General features: G+C 43.2%; 1 protein-coding gene across 2 annotated transcripts in view; it reads right to left on the bottom strand.

Moving 5' to 3' along the window:
• Positions 1–39: 39 nt before the first annotated feature.
• Positions 40–22,011, bottom strand: part of SLC38A1 (solute carrier family 38 member 1) — a 40,098-nt gene continuing 18,126 nt past the window's right edge. For both annotated transcript variants that reach the window (XM_081211702.1, XM_081211703.1), the window contains 12 exons: positions 15,010–15,083; positions 12,710–12,802; positions 11,497–11,578; positions 9,530–9,612; positions 7,857–7,915; positions 7,629–7,757; positions 6,898–6,977; positions 5,504–5,604; positions 2,661–2,779; positions 1,258–1,399; positions 1,061–1,158; positions 40–874 (listed from right to left, as the gene is read on the bottom strand). In XM_081211702.1, the coding sequence (XP_081067828.1) occupies positions 773–874; positions 1,061–1,158; positions 1,258–1,399; positions 2,661–2,779; positions 5,504–5,604; positions 6,898–6,977; positions 7,629–7,757; positions 7,857–7,915; positions 9,530–9,612; positions 11,497–11,578; positions 12,710–12,802; positions 15,010–15,083 (1,162 nt within the window). In that variant the 3' untranslated portion in view covers positions 40–772. The remainder of the gene's footprint in view (positions 875–1,060; positions 1,159–1,257; positions 1,400–2,660; positions 2,780–5,503; positions 5,605–6,897; positions 6,978–7,628; positions 7,758–7,856; positions 7,916–9,529; positions 9,613–11,496; positions 11,579–12,709; positions 12,803–15,009; positions 15,084–22,011) is intronic.

Below are 22,011 nucleotides of genomic sequence, written 5' to 3'. Positions count from 1 at the left end.
GTGCTCCGCAGCTCCAGATTGAAATCAACAGTTCTATAATTGGCAGCAATCAACCTTATGAATTTATTCACATCCCCAGGGGACAACTATCTGAACACAAACCATTTCTTTAAAAATAAACCAAACATGCATACATGGAACTCACAAACTGAGTGTGCAAAAGACAACTTCTGGTAGGGATGATCTACTAAGGCTTAACAGTGTACAGGCTTTGTTCACGGATACCAAAGACCCTATAGATTACGTACATATGTGGCCTAATGGTAGATTATCTATCCACTAAGCACACTGCTGGACAAGAACAATCAGATACAGGTAAACTTATCTCCAGGAAGTGGGCTCTAGTTTGATCAAGGCTGGTTAACTGATTGTAGTTGAAAACAAATTGATATATTAATTTGCAAGTATATAACCTCAATTATTTTAGTGTCAGTTACCATACACAGAACACCAATGCCCAATGGACAACATTTAAAATAAGGTAACATAAAATGATTGGGTTGTAGCCAATGTTTGTCCTATTCAGAGTAGACCAACTGAAATCAATGGGCATGACTAACTTGTATCCATTAATTTCAGTGGGACTACTCTTGAGTAATACTTAGTTGGTTGCAACCCACAGTAGAACATTGCATCCTACTGGTATTCCATTGTTTTGAGTTCATGAAGGATACTCACAAAGAGTGGATGGGCATATTAACAAAATGGGATAATAATGGTTTTGGTGTGAGTAGCAAAATGGAAATGTATTCTTCTTAATGTCCCATTAACTTCAGTGGCCTTCAGCAGTGTCTCCTGAATGCACCCAGTCATAGATGACGAGAGGAATGCTCACCAGGGAAAACATTACTCCTAACGCCAAAAAGAGAGAGGCCTAGAACCAAAAGGGGGAAAGTAGTTCAGCTAGCAGAACTTATTTTCATAAACAGGTTAACCAAATGAGAATGTTCATCAAAACCAAGCAGAAATATTTTATGCTCTTGGAGGACTAGTTTCAGACTTAGTTTAGGGATGGCTACTGGGACAAAGCTTGAGATAGCTCCTGATTTCTGAAACTTACCCAAATCCTCTGAATCAGTTTTGATCCATCTTGGTGGGTGATTTTTAAATAAAGTGATGACGGGAGAATAAAAATCAGCATATTGGCAGACGTTACCCCTGTGGCAAACCAAGCACATAGATTTTGTTATAACAGACTAGTTGATGTGACCCACAATAAAAGGCATTTCTTAATCAAATATAATTTGAATACTGTACCTACAACTCCAAAAATATCCTTCATGGAAGGTATGAAAATAACTAACAAGTTAATGATCGCCAGAAGGATCACCGTAACCACAACGTGACGGCACAAGTGAAATTTGGTTTTTCTAGTAAGCTCAAATATAGAAGAACGCACCTGTAAAGGGGAAAAAAAAGAGCTATTGCAATCAAAATTTGCATAATTTCCCTTACTAATTCCCTCCATGGTTTTGTATAATGCACTTAACATTTGCTTGACTCCAAATTCATTCTAGAGAACTTAGGCTGCAATCCTAACATCACTTACTTGGGAGTAAGCTCTTTTGAATTCAACATTATTTACTTCTGAGAAAACTTGGTTAGGGTTGCACTGATAGACATGGTAATGTGTTAGTGAGTATGAGAGAGAGAGAGCATACTATCTGCATTTCCACCAGATGCTATTTATTACAGCTGCAGGCTTTTTATGTTAACATCATTTGTTCTAGTGTCAAAATTAATTACTCTTCTGCCAGGATGAAATTCATTCTTCCTCTCATAGAGCTTAGCAAATCAGACTCACAATAGGAAAGGATGAGCATTTTCCTGCACCAAGATATGTCACATTTCTGCCTTCCGCTGGCTAACTGAGCCCATACTGTGGAATGGGATAGTGCCCACTTAGGAATTCACAGGCACTATCCTGCATTCATTTATTTGCTTTTAAAATTAAATTTCTATGCTGCCCTTTATCCAACGATCATAGGGAAGCTTACAATATAAAAAAACACAACAATATAAAGAATAATAGCAAACAAAAGCAATACCCCCCACAGTTTAAAAGGCTACGGATTGCTTAATGTAGCCAAAGCCCTGTAAGAAGATGAATGTTTCTGCCTGACACCTAAAGATAGGTAACAAAAGTGACAGGCAAGCCTCTCTGGGGAGAGCATTCCACAAATGGGCAGCCACTGAAGAAAAGGCCTGTTCTCGTGTTTCCACCCTCCTGACATCTCATGGAGGAGGCACACGAAGAAGGGCTTCAGATGATGATTGCAGGGTCCAGGTCAGTTCAAATGGGGAGAGGCGGTTCTGATCCACTTAAGGGCAATCAGGACAGATTCTGCTAGTTTATCACCTGCCCCACTGCCCAGCCGTTTCCCTGCCTGAGCTGACAAGAGCTGGTCTTGGAGGTGGTGTTGAGGACTGCTGCATGGACTTCAACATCCATGCCACCATCACTGGCCCTGGGGTGGCTCAGGACTTCATGGCACTGCTATTGTTTACTTGCACTTTTTCTGGAGGTGGGGCAGGGGGTTGATTTTAAACTGTAGGCCACCGTCAGCAGGACCAAATCTAAATGAATCTATGCAGCAATCTGATAGTTGTTCCTAGGAAATGGGAAGACATCTCCAAGTGAACAGGAGCCTCAGACTTACAGTGAAAAATAACACTGGGACTGTGAGGATGACTGCAGCTATGACAGCAACACGGACTGTCAAGATGAGGATGTCATCTTTATTCTGATACTTGTGAAGCAGATCTGACGACACGGTTTCTGCAGGGAAGACAAAGAGAGAACTGTTCCAGCAATTAAGCAACTAATTCATAGAAGCTGTCACTTGGCAAGAGCCCTCTCAAACAACAAGTGATTAATCTGCAGGCAACAGGGATGGCGGTGGAGCAGGCTGGATCGAAAACAGCGTTTTAACTCATGCTCCACTGAACCGCAAAGATCAAATTCGGCCTGAAACCTGATGTACACTTGCCAGAGAGTAAGTCCCATTCATTTCAGTGGAGCTCAGTTCCCAGTTGCGCTAATGTCCAGTGTGGGAGTCAACCACCAATCTGCCTGGGCCTGAACTCAGCGAGGAAGTGAGAGGGAAAGAGCCCAAATACTTGGAGCATTTGCTTCAGTTAGTCCCCATTTTATTTGTAAGTACAACAGTTCTCACTCACTGTATTCAAATTAATGGAATGTTAAGAGATTATTCTGAAGTCTAGGTACCACCAGGGGCTTTTGCACCTGGGGCAAAATTGGAGTGTTGAGAGTGCTGTGGACCTTTGGGGAGAGGGGAGAAAGAACCCATGAAATTATGATGCAATTTCAAGAGAATCTGTTTTTACTAGATCTGATGTGTGTTGTGTCTGCTTGTCTTCTCTCTCTCCATTTTCTCCCCTACTCTCTCTCATTTGATTCCCGTGACACCCAATTTTCCCTACTACAGTGGTACCCCGCAAGACGAATGCCTCGCAAGACGGAAAACCCGCAAGACGAAAGGGTTTTCTGTTTTGGAGGCGCTTCGCAAGACGAATTTCCCTATGGGCTTGCATCGCAAGACGAAAGCCCATAGGGAAATGCTGGCGGTCGGGAGCAAAGACTTTCGCCCACAGCCGGCCTTCAGAAGAGGACCTCTTCTGAAGGCCGGCGGGGGGCAAAGTCTTTGCTCCCCCCCGCCTGCCTCCCCCCCGCCTGCCCCGGGCGATCTTAAAATGCTGGCGGGCGGGAGCGAAGCGTTTGCTGCCGACCCCCAGCATTTTAAAATCTCCCCGTGTCCCAGGGAGATCTTAAAATGCTGGGGGTCGGGAGCGTTCGCTGCCGACCCCCAGCATTTTAAAACGCTGTTCCGAAGCGGGGGGCGGGAACATCTGCCCCAGCCGCCCCACTTCGGAACGCTGTTCCGAAGTGGGGAGGGGGGGCGGGAGCAGCTGCCCCATCCGCCCCACTTCGGAACGCTGTTCCGAAGTGGGGAGGGGGGGCGGGAGCAGCTGCCCCATCCGCCCCACTTCGGAACGCTGTTCCGAAGTGGGGAGGGAGGGCGGGAGCAGCTGCCCCATCCGCCCCACTTCGGAACGCTGTTCCGAAGTGGGGAGGGGGGGCGGGAGCAGCTGCCCCATCCGCCCCACTTCGGAACGCTGTTCCGAAGTGGGGAGGGGGGGCGGGAACAGCTGCCCCATCCGCCCCACTTCGGAACGCTGTTCCGAAGTGGGGAGGGGGGCGGGAACAGCTGCCCCATCCGCCCCACTTCGGAACGCTGTTCCGAAGTGGGGAGGGGGGGCGGGAACAGCTGCCCCAGCCGCCCCACTTTGGAACGCTGTTCCGAAGTGGGGAGGGGGGGCGGGAGCACCTGCCCCAGCTACCAGGCTTCGTAGCGCTGCTGCGAAGCCGGGCGGGGGGGTGGGAACACCTTCTGAAGGCGGGCAGGGGGCGAAAGTCTTTGCTCCCCCCTGCCTGCCTTCCCAGGGGCTTTTAAATCGCCCCGGACAGCGGAGAAGTCCTCCGCTGTCCGGGGCGATTTTAAAATGCCGCCCGCCAGCATTTTAAGATCGCCCGGACAGCGGAGAAGTCCTCCACTGTCCCGGGGTTTTTTAAAATGCTGGGGGTGGGAAGAAAAGCCCTTGGTCCCCCCCCCAGCCTTCAGAAGAGGTCCGGGGACAGACTGTCCCCGGACCTGGTCTGAAGGCGGTTTCCCTAGGAACGCATTAATTGATTTTCAATGCATTCCTATGGGAAACCGTGCATCGCAAGACGAAAAGCTCGCAAGACGAAGAGACTTGCGGAACGAATTAATTTCGTCTTGCGAGGCACCACTGTACATATTTTCCTCCCCTTATTGTTCCAAGTCACTCCACTTTCCCTCCTACTCACTCAAGAACCTGAAGCTAAAGTATGAATAGTAGGTTTTCCCTGCTCCTTTCATATAATTGGCTGGGGGGGAAGAAGCAGATCGTCATGTGAAGCAGAGGTGCTGCACTTGCTTCCTGGCAGGTGGACCACAGTTGCTTACCAGAAGGGAGAGGGGTGAGGTTGCAAGGAGGTCAGTGATGTGCAAATGCACTGACAGATCCCATCTGGCACTTCTGAAGATGCATCTGCACTGCACTGACCTCTCATTCTTGTTAAGCAACAGCAAGCGTCCAGCTAAGAAGCTAGGATAACTTCTCCATCCCTACCCAGTGGGCCCAGGCAGATGTCCCCCCCTCCTAAGAATGAAGTGACTGGGGACAGTGCTCTGGTTTGTGTACTTCCCTGCCCCCAAACACATGGGAATGCAAGTATGATGTCAAGGGCCAAGGAAATGCCACTTTCAAATAAGCAGAAGATATCTCAATGTTGTCGTTACCTTCTGCGCACAGTGAGGAAACAAGAAAGCAGCACCTCAACCATTTACAAAATTCAGAAAACAGACAGAAACAAACAAACAAACACACCTTTTAGTTTCTTTTTTTTCTAAATGTACTGTAAAGCACAAGAGGTGAGTAGCCAAAAATAGTCACTTACCATAAAATGTCAAATAGCCAAAAATAGCAGTCAAGAAGTACATGACAAACATGGCGAAGAAAGAGATTCTTGAAACCATCTGCATTTTCTTCTGCGAACGACTGAAAAAAGAAAAGAAAAGATGGGGCAATGGGAGAAGTTATGGAATAATTGGTACTACACTTGAATGTATGCCATTTAACAGGAACAAGTCTGAGATCTCAAGGAGGAGCACTGTAGGGGAATGGTTTGGGGTAAACAACTGTCCACACCATACCACTTCATTGTCCATCTTCTTGAGATGGTAACAATTAAAGGGCTGGTTTATAGGTGGCTTTCCCTATATGTAAGTAACCATGACCCTTTTACTTAAAGGTCACCTTTAAGCACACAGCCCACACAATTAAGGTAAAAAGAGATAACGATGGCATTGTGGTTTTTAAAGTTTAGCGAAGACCAAGAAAACAAATCTCCGATTAATTTAGGGAGCCCTTGATTCCTGGGTGGGGAGTGGTAATTTCCCCCCTCTCTGCTACAGAGATTCCAACAGAGTATCAAGTCTAATCTAGTAAGGAAAGGTCCATGTGGTTTGCTTGCATAAGGTGCTAGGTTCAATAACTAACTCTTCTTGTTTTAGAGATAACTAACACTTTTGGTTTCTAGGAAATAGCAGTTCAGGGCAGGGCTGCCAGTCACTGTACAGACCACCAGACTAGATGCCTTATTAGTCTGCCTCAGTTAAGCAGTTCCTGCCTCAGTTAAGCAGTTAAGGAGTCCACTATCTTTGTATAAATGCATCCATTATAGGAACATTGCACGATTATAAAGCTGCCAGCTCTAGCTGGAGATTCCTGGAGCACCAACATTTTGAAATGATCCTGAAATCTATGTAAGGTTAAGGAGTTTTTATATGGTCCACACATTCACAAAACAGAGGCCCCAGCTAATCTCAGAATTCAGCAAACTTTTGCCTTCCAAATGCTCTTGTAAGTAGCACCGTGTTGGCAGCGATTCTTCTTTCTTTTTGAAAATGGAAGCTAGTATAAAGCATATAAGATTGAAAGCTCCAGAAAATAACATTGACAATGCTGTTAGCTCCTGTACCAGATATAGCTGCCTTTGAGACAGACACCAGTTATTGGCTGCGCTCTGGCGTTGCCTCGTATAAAGTGATTGTTCACACTGTTTGTGTCTCTGCTAACAGCTGTGTAGATCTAAGGAGAGCCCCATATTTGTTATGTTGCCACCCTCAAACCCCCTGGGTGAGCCAAGTCTTCCTAGATGATGAGCGGGGTCCTGCTGCTTTTCTCAAATTAAAGTTCTTTTCTCTTAGCAGTGCAGAGTGCAACTCAGTACTAACGCTCTTACAGACAAAGCAGTTTGCTTTAATAACAAAACAATGGTTTCTCTCTTACTCTTTAAGTTCACAGTAGATTGGAAGGACCGAGGGATGGCACACAAATGCAAATGTAATGGTAGGCAAAGCGTACACGGTCTGTTTGAAAAACAAAAACAAAACTATGAGTCAGGAGGGAGAGACGTAGTCCCTCCAAATGTCATTAAGAAAATCGTCATCGTTTCCAATATACAAGTTTGAATTTTCTGTGTGGGGTTCCTGGTTTCTTTATAGCTGCATACCATGTGAAGCGGTGCCCAGCGCTGCAGTGCAATGACCAGGGAAAGTCCCATGAAATGGAATGGAATCCAAAGGTTCCCTTGCTCTGATGAAAGGTGTTTTTCTGTTTGTAGATGGAAACCTTTGGATCCAACCTACTGTGTTTTTGCCATGATTTGAAACCTTAGGAGCTGTGCCTAGAAAAACATGGCTTTCATGGGACTGGGAACACCTGTTAAATAACAAGCATATACAATGATGTTTGAATACAAGGGAAACTATAGTGTTGGTGTTGCTGCTAATATGATTATTACATCTGATTGGCTGCACATATTTTCCTTTGCAATCTACTGTCCAGAATTATTGTCAAAAATTCCCCAGTTCTTTGAACTCTTCAACCTTGGAAACAAAACCTAGGTAAAAATGTAATTTGCTCTGGTTGGAAAACTTGCATTTGTCTAGGATTTCTTACACAATCTAGCTGCTGGCATGTGGAAAAAAAATGACAAAATGGTGTGGAAAGAAACATACCTTGGAATTAATGGTGACATACTTGGGTTGGCACGTATCCACATAGGCAATGCTAGAGTTTGGAGACAGAGGCGCGGTGGCATTTTTCTCATCCAGGCGACAAGGAATTTCAAATTTCTTGTATACAACCTGGGATAAAGGACCACCATTGAAAAATTATCCAAAACAAATGGCTTGATGTTGGAAGTTAATAATTTCATTCTAACCGAAACACCAAGCAAAACTTACCACTATGAGAAAAAATACCATGCAAGTCAGGGAAAATCCACTGGTGTAGCCGAGATACCCTGAGATAAAATCAAAGGAAAACTTATCCAACAACTCATACACATTTATTTAACTACTAACAAGTTAAATGTTTTAAGTTCTGGTGAATAATATGGAACATATTCCAATAACATGCAGGGAATACCTATGCCACTTTTGTCACAAATACTTTTCAAAGACACTGGCTTTCAGACAAAGCCAGGAGCAGCTGGCAGGGGAGTTGACCTGACCTTCTGTCACCCATGTTGCCCGTGCTCACCAGGAGGTAGAGGAAGAGGCAGCAATGAAGTCAGCATGGTGCAAACACACTGATGAGAGCATCAGATTGGTTCTTGCTGTACGTTTGTAATGGAACAAGTTCCCCTCCACCTCACCCCCTCTCTACTTCTTAGTAAGCAGCAGCTATATGGGTGGCAGAAGGTTAGCACCACCAGCTGACCAAACTGTTTTTTATTTGGTTGATTTATAGTTACATAACCAGGAGCAGGGTGACATGGCAGGTGTGTGTGTGTGTGTGTGTGTGTGTGTGTGTGTAAGGGGTGCCACCGAAAGGCACTTACACGTTATTATTGCTGTAAACCTAACTTCATTTACCACTGAATTCAGAGTAGACATGGTTAGGATTGCACTGTTAGTTAACTTTTCATTTGGATTTTTATTTTTGGCAACCATTTGCGTCACTCAGAAGGACACAATGCTTCTCCATGTTGAAGCAGGAGTAACACCAACGGTTCTGATAGCATATCTTTATATTTTTAGAATCCTGGCTCAAACAATTCAATCTTTGCGGGAGGAAAGGTGATTTCATTAAGGAGCAAACATCAAGTGGAATTGCAGAGGGTTCTCGACTGCGACAGACAATTTTGTCGTCACATTCTTATCCTGTCTTCAAATGCACAGCGAAAAATCTATGGGGTTTTCCCTGAATGGAGAAATCCAGTTAAATATCATGTATTATACTATGAAAAACAAATGGGCACTTTTCAGTGCACTAGTTTGGCTTCTGGAGAAGGAAAGTTTGTCTGGAGACATGGCAACAACAGGCAGCTAAAAGCTGAATTGCTGAGGCCTTGTACAGAGCAAGGAGTGAAGGGTTGGCAAAAAGTGAAACTGTGGAAAGAAGGTTCTGGAGCCAGGCTTGGTGAGTGTCAAAGTCAATTTAAAATATCTTAGACTAATGAATGTCCCGAGGTGTTTACTAGTCTGTGCTTTATGTAGAATTGCTCACCTTTTCTTAAAGGTGATGTTTAACAGAACCTTCCCTTATTTTAGGAACAAAATATATGTTAACAGTATTTTTAAAAGAGAAAGAGAGAAAGAGGGAGCGAGACTACCCAACTTTATTTACATTGCCTTAGGGGGAAAGAAATCTTTTTTTTGGGCCATAATCAGTGTTCAGAAATAGAAAATACCAAGCGACGACATTATTTTGTCTCAGGTTCAGACAGCCAGATGTATTCAGACAGTACTAAATTGTACCTTAGGCTTCTTATATTATAAGGTTCCCTGTGCATAGTTTATTCTGGAGCTAAGGAATATGCTTGAAACAGAATGTGGCCTTCCGTGATTGGAATACACCCTGAACATTAAGTCTAAGAACCATACTTCAAACTAAAAAAGGTATCTATCCTTACCTAAATTTTTAAGAAGACACAAGGGAAGGATTATACAGAACGTCACTGTCACGACAAGAAGCCTCCCATCCACGTACCAGGCCCTGTAAAACATTTTCAAAAGTGACAGGATAGCATCACTTTTTTTTACCCTGAATTTTCATATTTTTATACAGTTGGGGTTTCCCCCACCCTCTATTAAGTGACTAGTTGCTCAAAAAGATACTGTTTCCCAGGACAGGTATTAGATGGAACAAGTAAACAGCTATTAAAATGAAGTTGCCTTTCTTGAATCTCATCCACAGGAGTCTGCAAACATCACTTTTTCGTGGGAGTTATTAAGAAAAGGATTGCCCAAGTGCTAAGAGCTATGCCAGGGGTGGAGGGGCAAAGCCATGCCAATTGGCATTAGACCTGCCTCAGGCTGTCAACACAGGAAAGGTTTGCTCAACCAGGAAGAGTTATTTTGCAATATGTGCTGTGGCCATAAGACAACATGCACTGAATGAAAAGCCCTTGCTTCTAGGCATATGCTGTTTATTGTGATAAGCTGAGATATGAACAAATCTCCCCCCTCCCCCCGTCCACATATGTGGTCTCTTTGCTCCTTCCTTTGTGTGAGTTAGCAAACAAATCAGAAAGTCTCCTATTAACTACGGTTTTCTGTTTTGTCTGAACTGGGAAACTCAACAGCTTCAGAACAAGACAGAATATTAAAACAATGGTTTGGAGTTAAAATCCATATTCTAACCATAGTTTCCTGGTTTGAGTGAAATGGGAAACTGTAGCAAATGGAAGACATCATGGTAGGTTTACCAGTTTGCATGAAGGAAGAAATAAAGGGGCTGCAAGTGCGGGCAAAAGGCTCATTGATATCTCAGCCTATGAAGCAGAGGGGTGATTGTACAAACTCTCCCATTAACTCATTTCTCTGTACCAGGGTAGCCAATGGGGTGCTCTCCAAATGTTGTTGGATGCAACTCACATCATCCCTGACAAATGGCTATGCTGTCAGGGACTGATGGGAGTTGTGGTCCAACAATATCTGGAGAGCACAATGTTGGCTACCCAAGCTCTATACTTTGCAAACGGAGCACTACGGAAAATTCTGACTGCTGCTTTTGAGCAGAGCAAGCCTTCCAGTCAGGTATTAAAAATTGATGCTGGTGCTCAGCTAACTTTTATTCAGGGTAAAAAGGTAAAGGTAAAGGGACCCCTGACCATCAGGTCCAGTCGTAACCGACTCTGGGGTTGCGGCGCTCATCTCGCTTTATTGGCCGAGGGAGCCGGCATACAGCTTCTGGGTCATGTGGCCGGCATGACTAAGCTGCTTCTGGCAAACCAGAGCAGCGTATGGAAACGCCGTTTACCTTCCCGCCGGAGTGGTACCTATTTATCTACTTGCACTTTGACGTGCTTTCAAACTGCTAGGTTTTTCAGGGTAGACCCATTGAAATTAATGGCCATGACTAACTAAAGTCTAATAATAGGTTTGCTCTTAAGTAAAAGCTAGTTGAATACAACTGCTCAGTTTGTCTCTTTAGCACACTGCTGGAGGCTGATGGGAATTGTAGTCCTAACCTCTGGAGGGTACCAGGCTGGTGAAGGCTGATCTAGCATGAAAAATATATATCTGTGAGTGGTTTGCCACTTCCCTAATGTAATTTTCTGTTTAGTTTAGTATTGGGATATATTATATCTCAACGGTGCATTTCCCCCCCAAGAACTTGAATAATAATGCTTTGTTTATTATTATAGAGTTTTCAAAAAAACAAAACAAACAACTGAAGCAGCACAGGCTTATATTTTGTTTCTTTTTATTTCTCTGCCTTTAATAATCCCATAAGAAGTTGTGACGTAACACCTAGCATTCAGAACCAGCATGACAGCAGCCTATAACATTTCTAGCATGGAATACTTTTGATAAACCCTTGCCTTAGACCGACTAACCAATTAGTCCAGTCAGCAAAGCCACAAATTAAACTTACGAAAATGTTTCTTCTTCTCCCATAAGGAACTTTATGGCAGCAGGTAGTTCATTTTTAACTATGAAGAGATAGCTCAGCATTGCTGGGGAAAACAAGGTCTTGTTAGAAAGGGAACATAATCAGTCATGATGCCAAGACACTGCCGTGTGCTTGGTTTTTCTCTGTGCTACCCTCAGGGCCAATTCAAATGAGTCTTTTTGATTATTCAGCTATGATATCCCCAAGTTCAAAATACACACTGTGAGTGGGTTCAGAGATTAATATTGGTGGTCCAATAAACTGTGGTATGTTGACATGTGAACGAGTGATGAGATTGAGGGCTCCCTCCTCCTCTTCTTGCACACCCAGTTGCAGAGAAGAGTGCCTAGTCTGTTAAATTGCAGTATCCCTATGTTATCTGGATGAGGAAACTATGGTTTTAACTGCTTCCAGGAAGCCAGGATTGCAAACCAGTATCAAGCTGTGGTTTGCAATCCTGGCTTGCAGGTAGCACTCAAACCCAGTGCAGATATTACTGAAAATAAAGGGAATGCAGGAATGCTCAGGTTGCTTGCCCATTTCCAATGGACCAGAAATGTTATATCTGAACCTGCCCTCTGTTTGTGTATCTCACAGGGATGTCTAAATGACACATGCCTGTATTGTCAGTAGCTTATGCCTTTCATATATGCATCAGAAGTGGCCCAATCCTTTCCCACTCACCATCTGTGTGCATTTTAAAGAGACAAGTCACTCAAAATACATCATTTGAAACTGAGACACACAGCATAAGTTTTTTTGTACTCAAGTCAGGAACCATAACCAAATACAAACGGTCTCATTTGAAGTGGCCTCCAGGCTTCAGTCTATGCATTGAATATAACCCAGGGATAGTCCTATAGAAATAGAATAACTGGGCCGGCAAACTCACCTGTTGTCATTAACATGACTCATACTAGGAAAGGGTTTCCAAAAAAAAGGGTGGGGAAAAGGAATTGCTAGACTTCCATTTATCCTTAGAAGCATACTGGTCTCTTTATTAGAACCGGCAGAAGGAGGAGCAAAGGCATATGGGAAGAAGGTGAATCCAAATAGCCAAGACAGCAGAAACACTAGATATCCTTCCTAATACATATTTATTACAATGCAGCGAGAATTTAAGTTTGAGAAGAGTACAGCGGTACTAGGGAGACTGAAAATGCCAAAAGGTCACCTTTAAGCACACAGCATTTACCTCCAGTGTTCTGAAGAGATGTGGATCCAAAAACAATAAACTTCCCCGGGGTGCCAAAGATTTGCTCGCCAAGTTTTTCATAAACCATGCAGCCTGGTTAAACCAAGTTGGAAAAGAGTCATGATATGATACAACAATGGCAAGTCATTTACAGTACTCGCACTCTCATCTACACACACACACACCATTCATAATTCTGTGTTCATCTCTGTAGTCCATCCAGCTTATCATGCATTTCCAAAATGTCAGAAGTTGTCACTTATACTTAGAGAGGTGGAGTTCAACGCAAAATGAAATCTCCTTGCTCCCATCCCCTTGACATTTGTAATGCTTCTGTTCAAACACTTCAGTAAGCTCCTTTAACCTGAATATGTTTGGGCAAATGTACATATCTGAAACAGCAGGAAATTGAATATCGAGAGTTCTAGGAACAAGTGGAAAACCAAGCATTGTAAAGCCCAATCATAGCATTTGCATCATCATAATTTTATTTTTGCCAGGTCATGTAACTAGGCAGACTGAGCTCTATGACCTCTCAGAGTATAACCACCAAACTTTTCTTTTTATTTCACTTCAAATTCTTTCTTTAAAAATTCATTTTTGGATATAATCTTACAATCTGAGAATAAATAATAATAATAATAAAAATTTTTATTTATATCCCGCCCTCCCCAGCCGAAGCCGGGCTCAGGGCAGCTAACAACAATAAAACAGTACAAAAGTACAGCATAAACAACACTCTAAAATCATTCATTTATAAAATTAATTAATTCAAGCCACTGGCAACCATTGGGCCAGAGCTCCGCAAAGATTGCCGAGGGAGGGAGTCAGGCTGTGCCCTGGCCAAAGGCCTGGTGGAACAGCTCTGTCTTGCAGGCCCTGCGGAAAGATGTCAAGTCCCGCAGGGCCCTGGTCTCTTGTGACAGAGTGTTCCACCAGATCGGAGCCACAGCCGAAAAAGCCCTGGCTCTAGTTGAGACCAGCCTAACTTCTCTGTGGCCTGGGACCTTCAAGATGTTTTTATTGAAGACCATAAGTTTCTCTGTGGGGCATACCAGGAGAGGCGGTCCCGTAGGTACGAGGGTCCTAGACCGTATAGGGCTTTAAAGGTTAAACCAGCACCTTAAACCTGATCCTGTACTCCACCGGGAGCCAGTGCAGCTGGTATAGCACCGGGTGAATGTGATCTCGCAGCGAAGACCTCGTAAGGAGTCTCGCTGCAGCATTCTGCACCTGCTGGAGTTTCTGGGTCAGTCTCAAGGGCAGCTCCACGTAGAGCGAGTTACAATAATCCAGTCTGGACGTGACCGTCGCATGGATCACAGTGGCTAGGTCAGGGCGAGAGAGGTAAGGAGCCAACTGCTTAGCTTGGCGGAGATGGAAAAATGCCGACTTTGTTATAGCTGCAATCTGCGCCTCCATGGAAAGGGAGGTGTCGAAGATTACACCCAAACTCTTAACGGAGTTTTAAAATATTAAAAAAGGTGAAAAGTTAAAAAGAATAAAGAAGAACATGATACAACACAACTCTTGGGGCACAATAAACCACCGAACATTAGAAGAGCTCTGCTGGATCTGATCAACGGTTCATCTGGTCTAGAATCCTGTTTCATACAGTGACCAACCAGATGCCCTAGGAAGTTCACAAGCAGGGCATTAAGGAAACAACCCTTTCGTGTTGTTGATCCCTAACGGGTGCAGTTCAAAAACACACTGTACAGGAAATTAGAGAACCTCCCTATTTCCAACATTGTTCGCTTCCTTTGGTATACTGAAGGATCTGCAGTCAGACCAAGGATATATTTGTTTAGGGTTGGCCAATACATAAGAACACTTTAAGTTGACATGGCACCAGCAGTAGGAATGTTCCTTTATCCAGCTTAGGAAATCGAGACACTACATGCACTTCCTTTATGCACTGTTTTCATTTACGCTGTGTCTTTATACCCTCCATCTTCTGGTACTTTGTTAAAGAACAGGATGGGGAGTTTCGAGGCAGAAAATGCAATCCATCAAGAACTGGTTCTGCGCTGTTTCCTGCAGTCTCACCTGAGTCTGTTTCTGCCTTCATGAATAGAAGGCTCGATTATCGCTTCCTTTGATACACTTCTGCAAGGCTTCAATTTCTCTGGTGAAGTAAAGTGCATTTAATGTTTTCTATTGTATTCAGGACCACTACTAAAGTTTTCCCCCACCCGCACTATTATAGCACTGATGGGGGGGGCATTTATTTTATTCTCCATATACTTCACCCTGTCACCTTCATTGCTATTGAATTGTACAACATTCTTATGAATTACCTGTTTCCTTTGCACACAACAACAGGAGGTTTATTGAATAAATAGACAGCAACGTCACTGAAATCAAAAGCAACCTATAAAAAAAGGAAATAAGAAAGAAAAATATATCATCGGTATATAATAAGCCAGGTCCTGTACTGCACTGAATTTGGAACAGTGGTAGAAATATTGTTTCAGCCACTGGAAACAAAATGACTCAGTAGTGTCCAGGTGACAAGCAAATGGAATGAATGTTAAGATATTTCCTGTAAAAATTGATAGTTTAGAACAGGCATCCCCAAACTCGGCCCTACAGATGTTTTGGGGCTACAACTCCCATCATCCCTAGCTAACAGTGGTCAGGGATGATGGGAATTGTAGTCCCAAAACATCTGGAGGGCTGGGTTTGGGGATGCCTGGTTTAGAAGAACTCAGAGCTCTAAATCACAGGCCATTCATCTTCCTATGGAGTGATCAACGGCCTGGGTCTATTAATTTTTTTTTAAAAAAATACATTGGTCAAAGGGAGGGAAATTATTTTACGCTTTCCAAATGTTATCCCCATTCCTGCAAGAGCCTATGCAGAAGTTCATAAAGCAGAGAATTCATGGGATGTGAAGTTGCCCTGTTAAATTATTGTTTACATCAGCAAACTATCTGAGAAAGGAATGTTGTTGACTTGAATTATAAGTATAAAACCAATTAAATTGCTTATTTAGAGTATTGCTGAGTGGCTAAACTAATTGGCTGACAAAGATTTTATAGTGTATCTCCATCAGTTTTAGGTTATTTGTCTCCAGCAAATTTGGCTGCATGATCCAAGCAGAATATATTTAGAGTTACAAACCTTGTGTAGTGTGTCATCAGACCCCCTCCACCCCCCAAAAAAGGAGGTGGGGGGGGAGATGTAGTGGTGGTCATACCAGTAGGATAAAGGCTGTCTTTGTGCTTACAGAAATTTCCGCAACATCCAAAATATTGAAGGTTCGTCACAAAATTTTGTGCCTGAAGTGTGGGGTGAATTGGGAAATGCTGTCTATCCGTTTGTCCATCCTTGTTTAACCCAGAGCCCCATATGGATTTATTGGGGAATTTTAATATCAGAATAATTATGAGATTTTCTGACCCCTGTTTAGCCCTCAGAACAGGATAGCCTTGCGTTAATTGGAAAGTCAATAGCTAAGCTACACTGCCACCAGAACTTTTAAATTTAATTTTCAATTAAGGGCTACTGTTTTGGCCAAACTCTCTATCCATATAATGAATGGTGGTGCGTTACCTAAACTAGGCTTCCTAGGAAAACTGTGGAATGCTCTCCGCTGGGAGATCCACTTGGCACCTTCCCTTTAAGGCACAAGGAAAAACATTTTTATTCTCTTGGCCATTGGCATTTAATTCTCTGCCTATTTTGGGTGAGGTGGTGTTGAGTTGGATTTGCTCTTTTATGCATATTATTGTGGCTTAATATGTTTTTGTTCTGGTTTTTATATTTGTTTTTCATGTTTGTTTCTGCAAGTCACTCTGAGTTCATTTTTGTGTGTGAAAAGGGGCCTTATAATAAACTAATAACAGCAGTGATATGGCAAGAGAAGCTGTTTATTGTCTTTGTACATTTTTATAGACATAGGGAAAATCACCACCCATATTTTGTATGGAACTGAAGTGTGGGGTATATAATGGAAGCTATAGTTTCTAAGAGCTCTTTTGTGTCTTGCAAGTATTATGGTATGAGCCAAAGTTGGGCCTCCTTTTATTAAGGCCTGGGTACAGGCGGCTTTGCTCATGTGCTGGCTAATGCTACAGCAGATGCTCAAAGCCAGACTCTCCAAATAGTCTCACTCAATAAATTAGTACCATAAATTGGACCAAGCAGTGCAAAGCTCTTCAAATGAATATGGTATGAAAACGGTGTGGTGGTTAGTTACAAATGCAGCTATATTTAGTACCTTGATGCAAGCCAGCAAGATAAATTAGTCTGAATAGACAAGAGTCCTATTAAGAAAATGTTTAACTATATGACACAGCTGGGAGTTATATGCTCTTGTAGTGATTTCCATTCAGACTATTGTCCTTTGTATTCAAGCAAGGAAATGAATAATGTCCCTGGCACATCTGTCAGATGTTGTTAGACCACTTTGTATGGCCACTTTGGATAAGCATCATTCCTGCGGAATTTCTCTTAAGAAAGAAAACATCCTCTCCCATTAGCAAAATCGATTCTAGAAGCCGATAATGGTTGTGTTCAGATATAATGCTAAACCAAGGTTTAGTACTGTATATCAGAAACAAGCCTAGGTAAACCTCAGGCTTTCATACTCCTCCTTCTCCTTCCCTCCACTGCAGAAGCTGGGAGGATGAAATTGGAAATGTTCACTTCCATTCCCAGGCTAGCCTCTATTTGATCTCCACATGTCTACCCAGTTTTACACTTGAGCTTGTGATTTGTATCTGTAATTGTATTTCATTGTATTGATTTGCATATTTATTGGCTTTGAAGAGGCCTATGAATAAATGAATGTAGGTATTTCACCCCCCCGTCCAAACTAAGAACTGTGGTTAGTGTTAACCACGGTTTAGAGCAAGCTTCCTCAACCTCGGCCCTCCAGATGTTTTGAGAGTACAATTCCCATCACCCCTGACCACTGGTCCTGCTAGCTTGGGATCATGGAAGTTGTACGCCAAAAACATCTGGAGGGCCGAGGTTGAGGAAGCCTGGTTTAGAGAAACAGGATTATAATCCATGGTTTCCCTAAACCTTACTTAACTAATGCTTGTCTGGGTTCAGACACAACAAATAGCCACTGTTCATTGAAGCAAAAGCTTCTGATCTCCTCCCTGTGGCTGTGCTATATGAACAAATGTCTTGGTGGGGAGCATGTGGACCCTGAAGCTCATGCGTGTAATGGTGAACCATAGCTTAGCATAATATGTTAGTACTGGATCTCTAAACTGCAAGAAGTTGTACTTTGCGGGGGTGGGGGGAACCCAAGCCATGAGACGGTCTTTCCTGAGTTTTCAGCACATTACCTAATGGCTGAGCAGTTCTTTAAATAAGCTAACAAGAACTGCTACTAATCATGTTTCTGTTCAAGCCATCAGTAGCTTTGGCCAGTGTTTGAATTGGATAGGAAGAAGTCTCTGGTGACTCGTGCTTAGTCACAGATGTTTATTCAAGAGCCCCGAGTCGTAGTTTCTGCAAAACAGTAATGTGGTTTCTAGTCCTGAGCTCCCCATGGCAAGCCCAGGATGGTCTTTGCAAGTAAAAAGGGGAACAGGGAACAATATTCTAATCTGCTGTCCTTCCTTGCCCTCAAAATCTGCTGCAGGTTGCTATGCATAAACTTGGTATTTTCCACGGCTTCCAATAAAACAGCATGAACAGATTGTTTGCTGTATGGGTTGTGGTTGAGACAGGCTGACTACTGCCAGTACCAACCCGGGGAATGGTATGAAAACATGAACAGTGCCGGCTTTCTGCAAATTCAAAACATGCACCGCGGAGCTGAGAAAACTCTGCAGCACCAAAAGAGCTCTCATGTTTCATATGTTGAATCAGGGCTAACAAAAGCATTCTTGTCAAAAACCACTGTTAAAAAAAATAAATCCGCAGAACTAATTTTGTGGCAAATACATCTGTGAATATATACGGAGCATTCTCTTTAGTTGATTGTTGTCTATTTATTCCACAAATGGAAAAGAAAAAAGTGTGCAAGTGATAATGCCGTTTAACTGGTTCACAACACACAAGGCTTCCCTCAAACAGTTTCAGCGTTTTTAACATCAATGTACTGAAGTTAGAAAAATGTTCTTCACCCGATTCTGAGGGATATTAAATGTGTACAAAGCAAATGGCTCTTATTTCCTGCTAGCAATGCAAAGGTGCTGCTTCTCACCCTGTTAAGTGTTAGATAGCATTGCACCTATTAGTGAGAACAGATAAGAATGGGCTGTAGTGTGTGAGGGAGGGTGGAGATTTAAGTTTGCATTCATAACATTCTGAGGTAACTTGAGGAGAACAGGAAAACTACCGTGTCAGGTTCAAAGCCATTTAGTGTTGTCTTAACCTTTTAAAAACCCTTCTCGTGCTCTTTTGTGCTGGAACACACATTAGGGTTTCCACAGTGCTCTTTTTCGGGGGGGGCGCAGGGGTACGCATACCCCTAAACATTTTGTGAATCTAAGTTTGGCCTCATTGAGGGGCAGTATTTCAATATGAGTAGGAAAATGAGAGTACCCCTAAACATTTTTTTAGGAAAAAAAAGCACTGGGTTTCCAGCATTTCCACTGATCACTGATGCTGTAAATTTCACGTCTGCTTGATGCAGAGAGATATCTCTCCATTCTGTGTAACAGAGCAATTCAAACTTCCAATCAGCTATGCTGGAAGGGATCTGGACATAGCTGTCAACTTTTCCCTTTTCTTGCGAGGTATCCTATTTGGAATAAGGGAATTTCCCTTAAAAAAAGGGAAATGTTGACAGCTATGGATCTTGATAGAGCATAGTTGTTCCTTGGACCCTCCTGTAGGCTAGCAGAGAAGCTCTACTGTCAGCAGGGAAACTCCTGAAATGGGGCTGGATCCTGAGCCAGCCCTGCTGCTGACATGTGACAGTAACAGTCCTGCTCTGGATCTGTTTGCAGCTTAAAGGTCCAAGAGAAGGCCAGAGTTTTCTTTTTTTGGGCAGTCAGCAACTTTTGGTCATTTTTTATTGTTAAACTGGGTAAATACTAAAGTTATTCTCACTTCCCTCCCACCATTTCTCAGAATACTGGGCTACAAATGAAATGTGGTTTTTGCCTAATCGCGAGTGAAGGCCTTTACCTCATCATCTATCTGAGCCCTGTTCTTGAGGTTGACATAGTCTTTCGTCCAAGAGCAGGCTGGCTACTAGCTCCTCGCCCTCAAAAGCAGTGTTGCTCATTTGTGTGAGTCACCTGCAGCTGTCTGTTCCACTGGGTGATTTCCTGTGGTCGAATTGCTCTTAGCTTGCTGAATATTTGTTACATGAAAAATGTAGCATGACTTGCCAGACCTGTCCTTACGTCTGCTTTTGTATAGCTTGGGGGCTGAAAAAATGGGGGGGGGGGAGCACGGACAAGGCAAAGAAGGACCCTTTCCTCCTTGTTTGCTCTCCTTTTCCACACAATCTCTCCCTTTCCTCTCATCCAAATAGCCTCAGGCAGAAAGGATGAGAAAACAAGAGGAAGAGAATGGAAGGAGTCCTCTCTCTGCCCCTTAACTCACCCCCTCTCCTGCAAGCCAAGCTGTTTTCAGGAAGTGTGGCAACAGGGGAAAAGGAACAGAGAGGTAGTTAAATGGGAAGGCAGTAGGACTTCCCATAGCACTGCTGTCACCCGCTGGGAAGGATGAGGCAATGGTGAACTTGGGGCTGCATAGGGGCACTGGTAGAGCCAGCCTAGCACTGCCACCAGGGTGCCCACACAGCCTCAACCCTCCCCATCCCAGCAACTGGCAGTGATGCTCCTGCTGGGGAGCTTTTTCTAGAGTTTCACCCCAGCCAGGATAGATGCTCCTGAATGCATGGCGGGCTTGGCTTTATCCCACCCTACGCACCCATGACCAACCACCGAAAAGAGCTTCAGGTACCACGAGGGACAGTCAGCAGAAACATTACATTTCTTCAGAGCAGAAAACACATCTGAAGACTCTCCTTGGCTGCCTTCAAGAACTGGGCAGCGGGGTTGTTGGCAGGAAAGAGTTCCTCTTTCTATTGAACAGGTTCAGGGCTGGATATTTTGCTATCTCTGGACAACCTCATTGACTGCCCGCCACAAACCAGTTCATTCTTTCACTCCCTATGTGATCTGGAAATGTGTGAATCACCTTGAATATTCCGGGTAGATTCTTGAGCTCAATTTTTAAAAAAGCTTCATTCCAACAGCTATAGCTCTAGTAACCCAGCTTTTGATACACTGCAATGTAGCCACAGCTTCCCTTGGAAACAAAGATTTGGTGTTGTTGGTTTTTTTTGGTTACAGTGTTAAAATAACTCCTAACATACATTTATCCTTGACTGCGAAGCAGTTTGTGGTTCCTTTGTAACAAATATTAGATACTCAACAATGACTCTGGGTACTGAGTAGCACATATTGAATTTCTTGAATTTCTCCAGTGTGGTACTGGAATTTATTTTTTAAAAACAATGTACAGTGGTACCTCAGGTTAAGTACTTGATTCGTTCCAGAGGTCCGTTCTTAACCTGAAACTGTTCTTAACCTGAAGCACCACATTAGCTAATGGGGCCTCCTGCTGCCGCTGTGCCACCACCGCACGATTTCTGTTCTCATCCTGAAGCAAAGTTCTTAACCTGAAACACTATTTCTGGGTTAGCGGAGTCTGTAACCTGAAGTGTATGTAACCTGAAGCATTTGTAACCCGAGGTACCACTGTAGTGGCAAAGGGTGCATTTCAGGCAGAAACTCTCCTGCCCATTAAATAAACTATTAATTTTAATCTGGTTCACATTCATTTCAACAAGGCTTGCACAAGGCTCCTTCTCTCTGTAATCTGCCCACACAGTACAATATGTATATTTACTCAGAAGTAAGCCCCATTGTATTCAAGAGGATTTATTCCCAAGAAAATGTACACAGGATTTCAACCACAGTCTGGTTTCTTCTCTATGTTCATACTAATAGGATGTTCTAAAATACTTTTTAAAAAATCAAACTTTATTAATATATATATATAACATGTCTCTGGAGCAGAAACTATTTTTATGTTTTTCGAGGGTGGCCACTGCTCTATCTTTAATCTATAAAATCTGTCTTGTTTACAAGAGACATCTTTTTCAGGGAAGCTGTAAAACTGCTTCACAAAGGTGTTTTTTTTTAAGACTGTGAATGCAATGTTCCTTTATACTCTTTGGCACTTCTGGAAGATTGAAAGAACCCGTGTTTCTAACACTTAAAGCTTAAGTAGTTCACTCCTATATGCAATTAAAACTTTTCAGGTTTGCTCCTTCAGATGCTGCTAAGATACTGGAACTTATATAGAGGAAA

Source organism: Podarcis bocagei (assembly GCF_964188305.1).
Source record: "Podarcis bocagei genome assembly, chromosome: 10".
In the NCBI taxonomy this organism is placed as follows: domain Eukaryota; kingdom Metazoa; phylum Chordata; class Lepidosauria; order Squamata; family Lacertidae; genus Podarcis; species Podarcis bocagei.
Note: the sequence above shows the minus strand (reverse complement) of the source record. Positions and strands in the feature narration are given on the sequence as shown.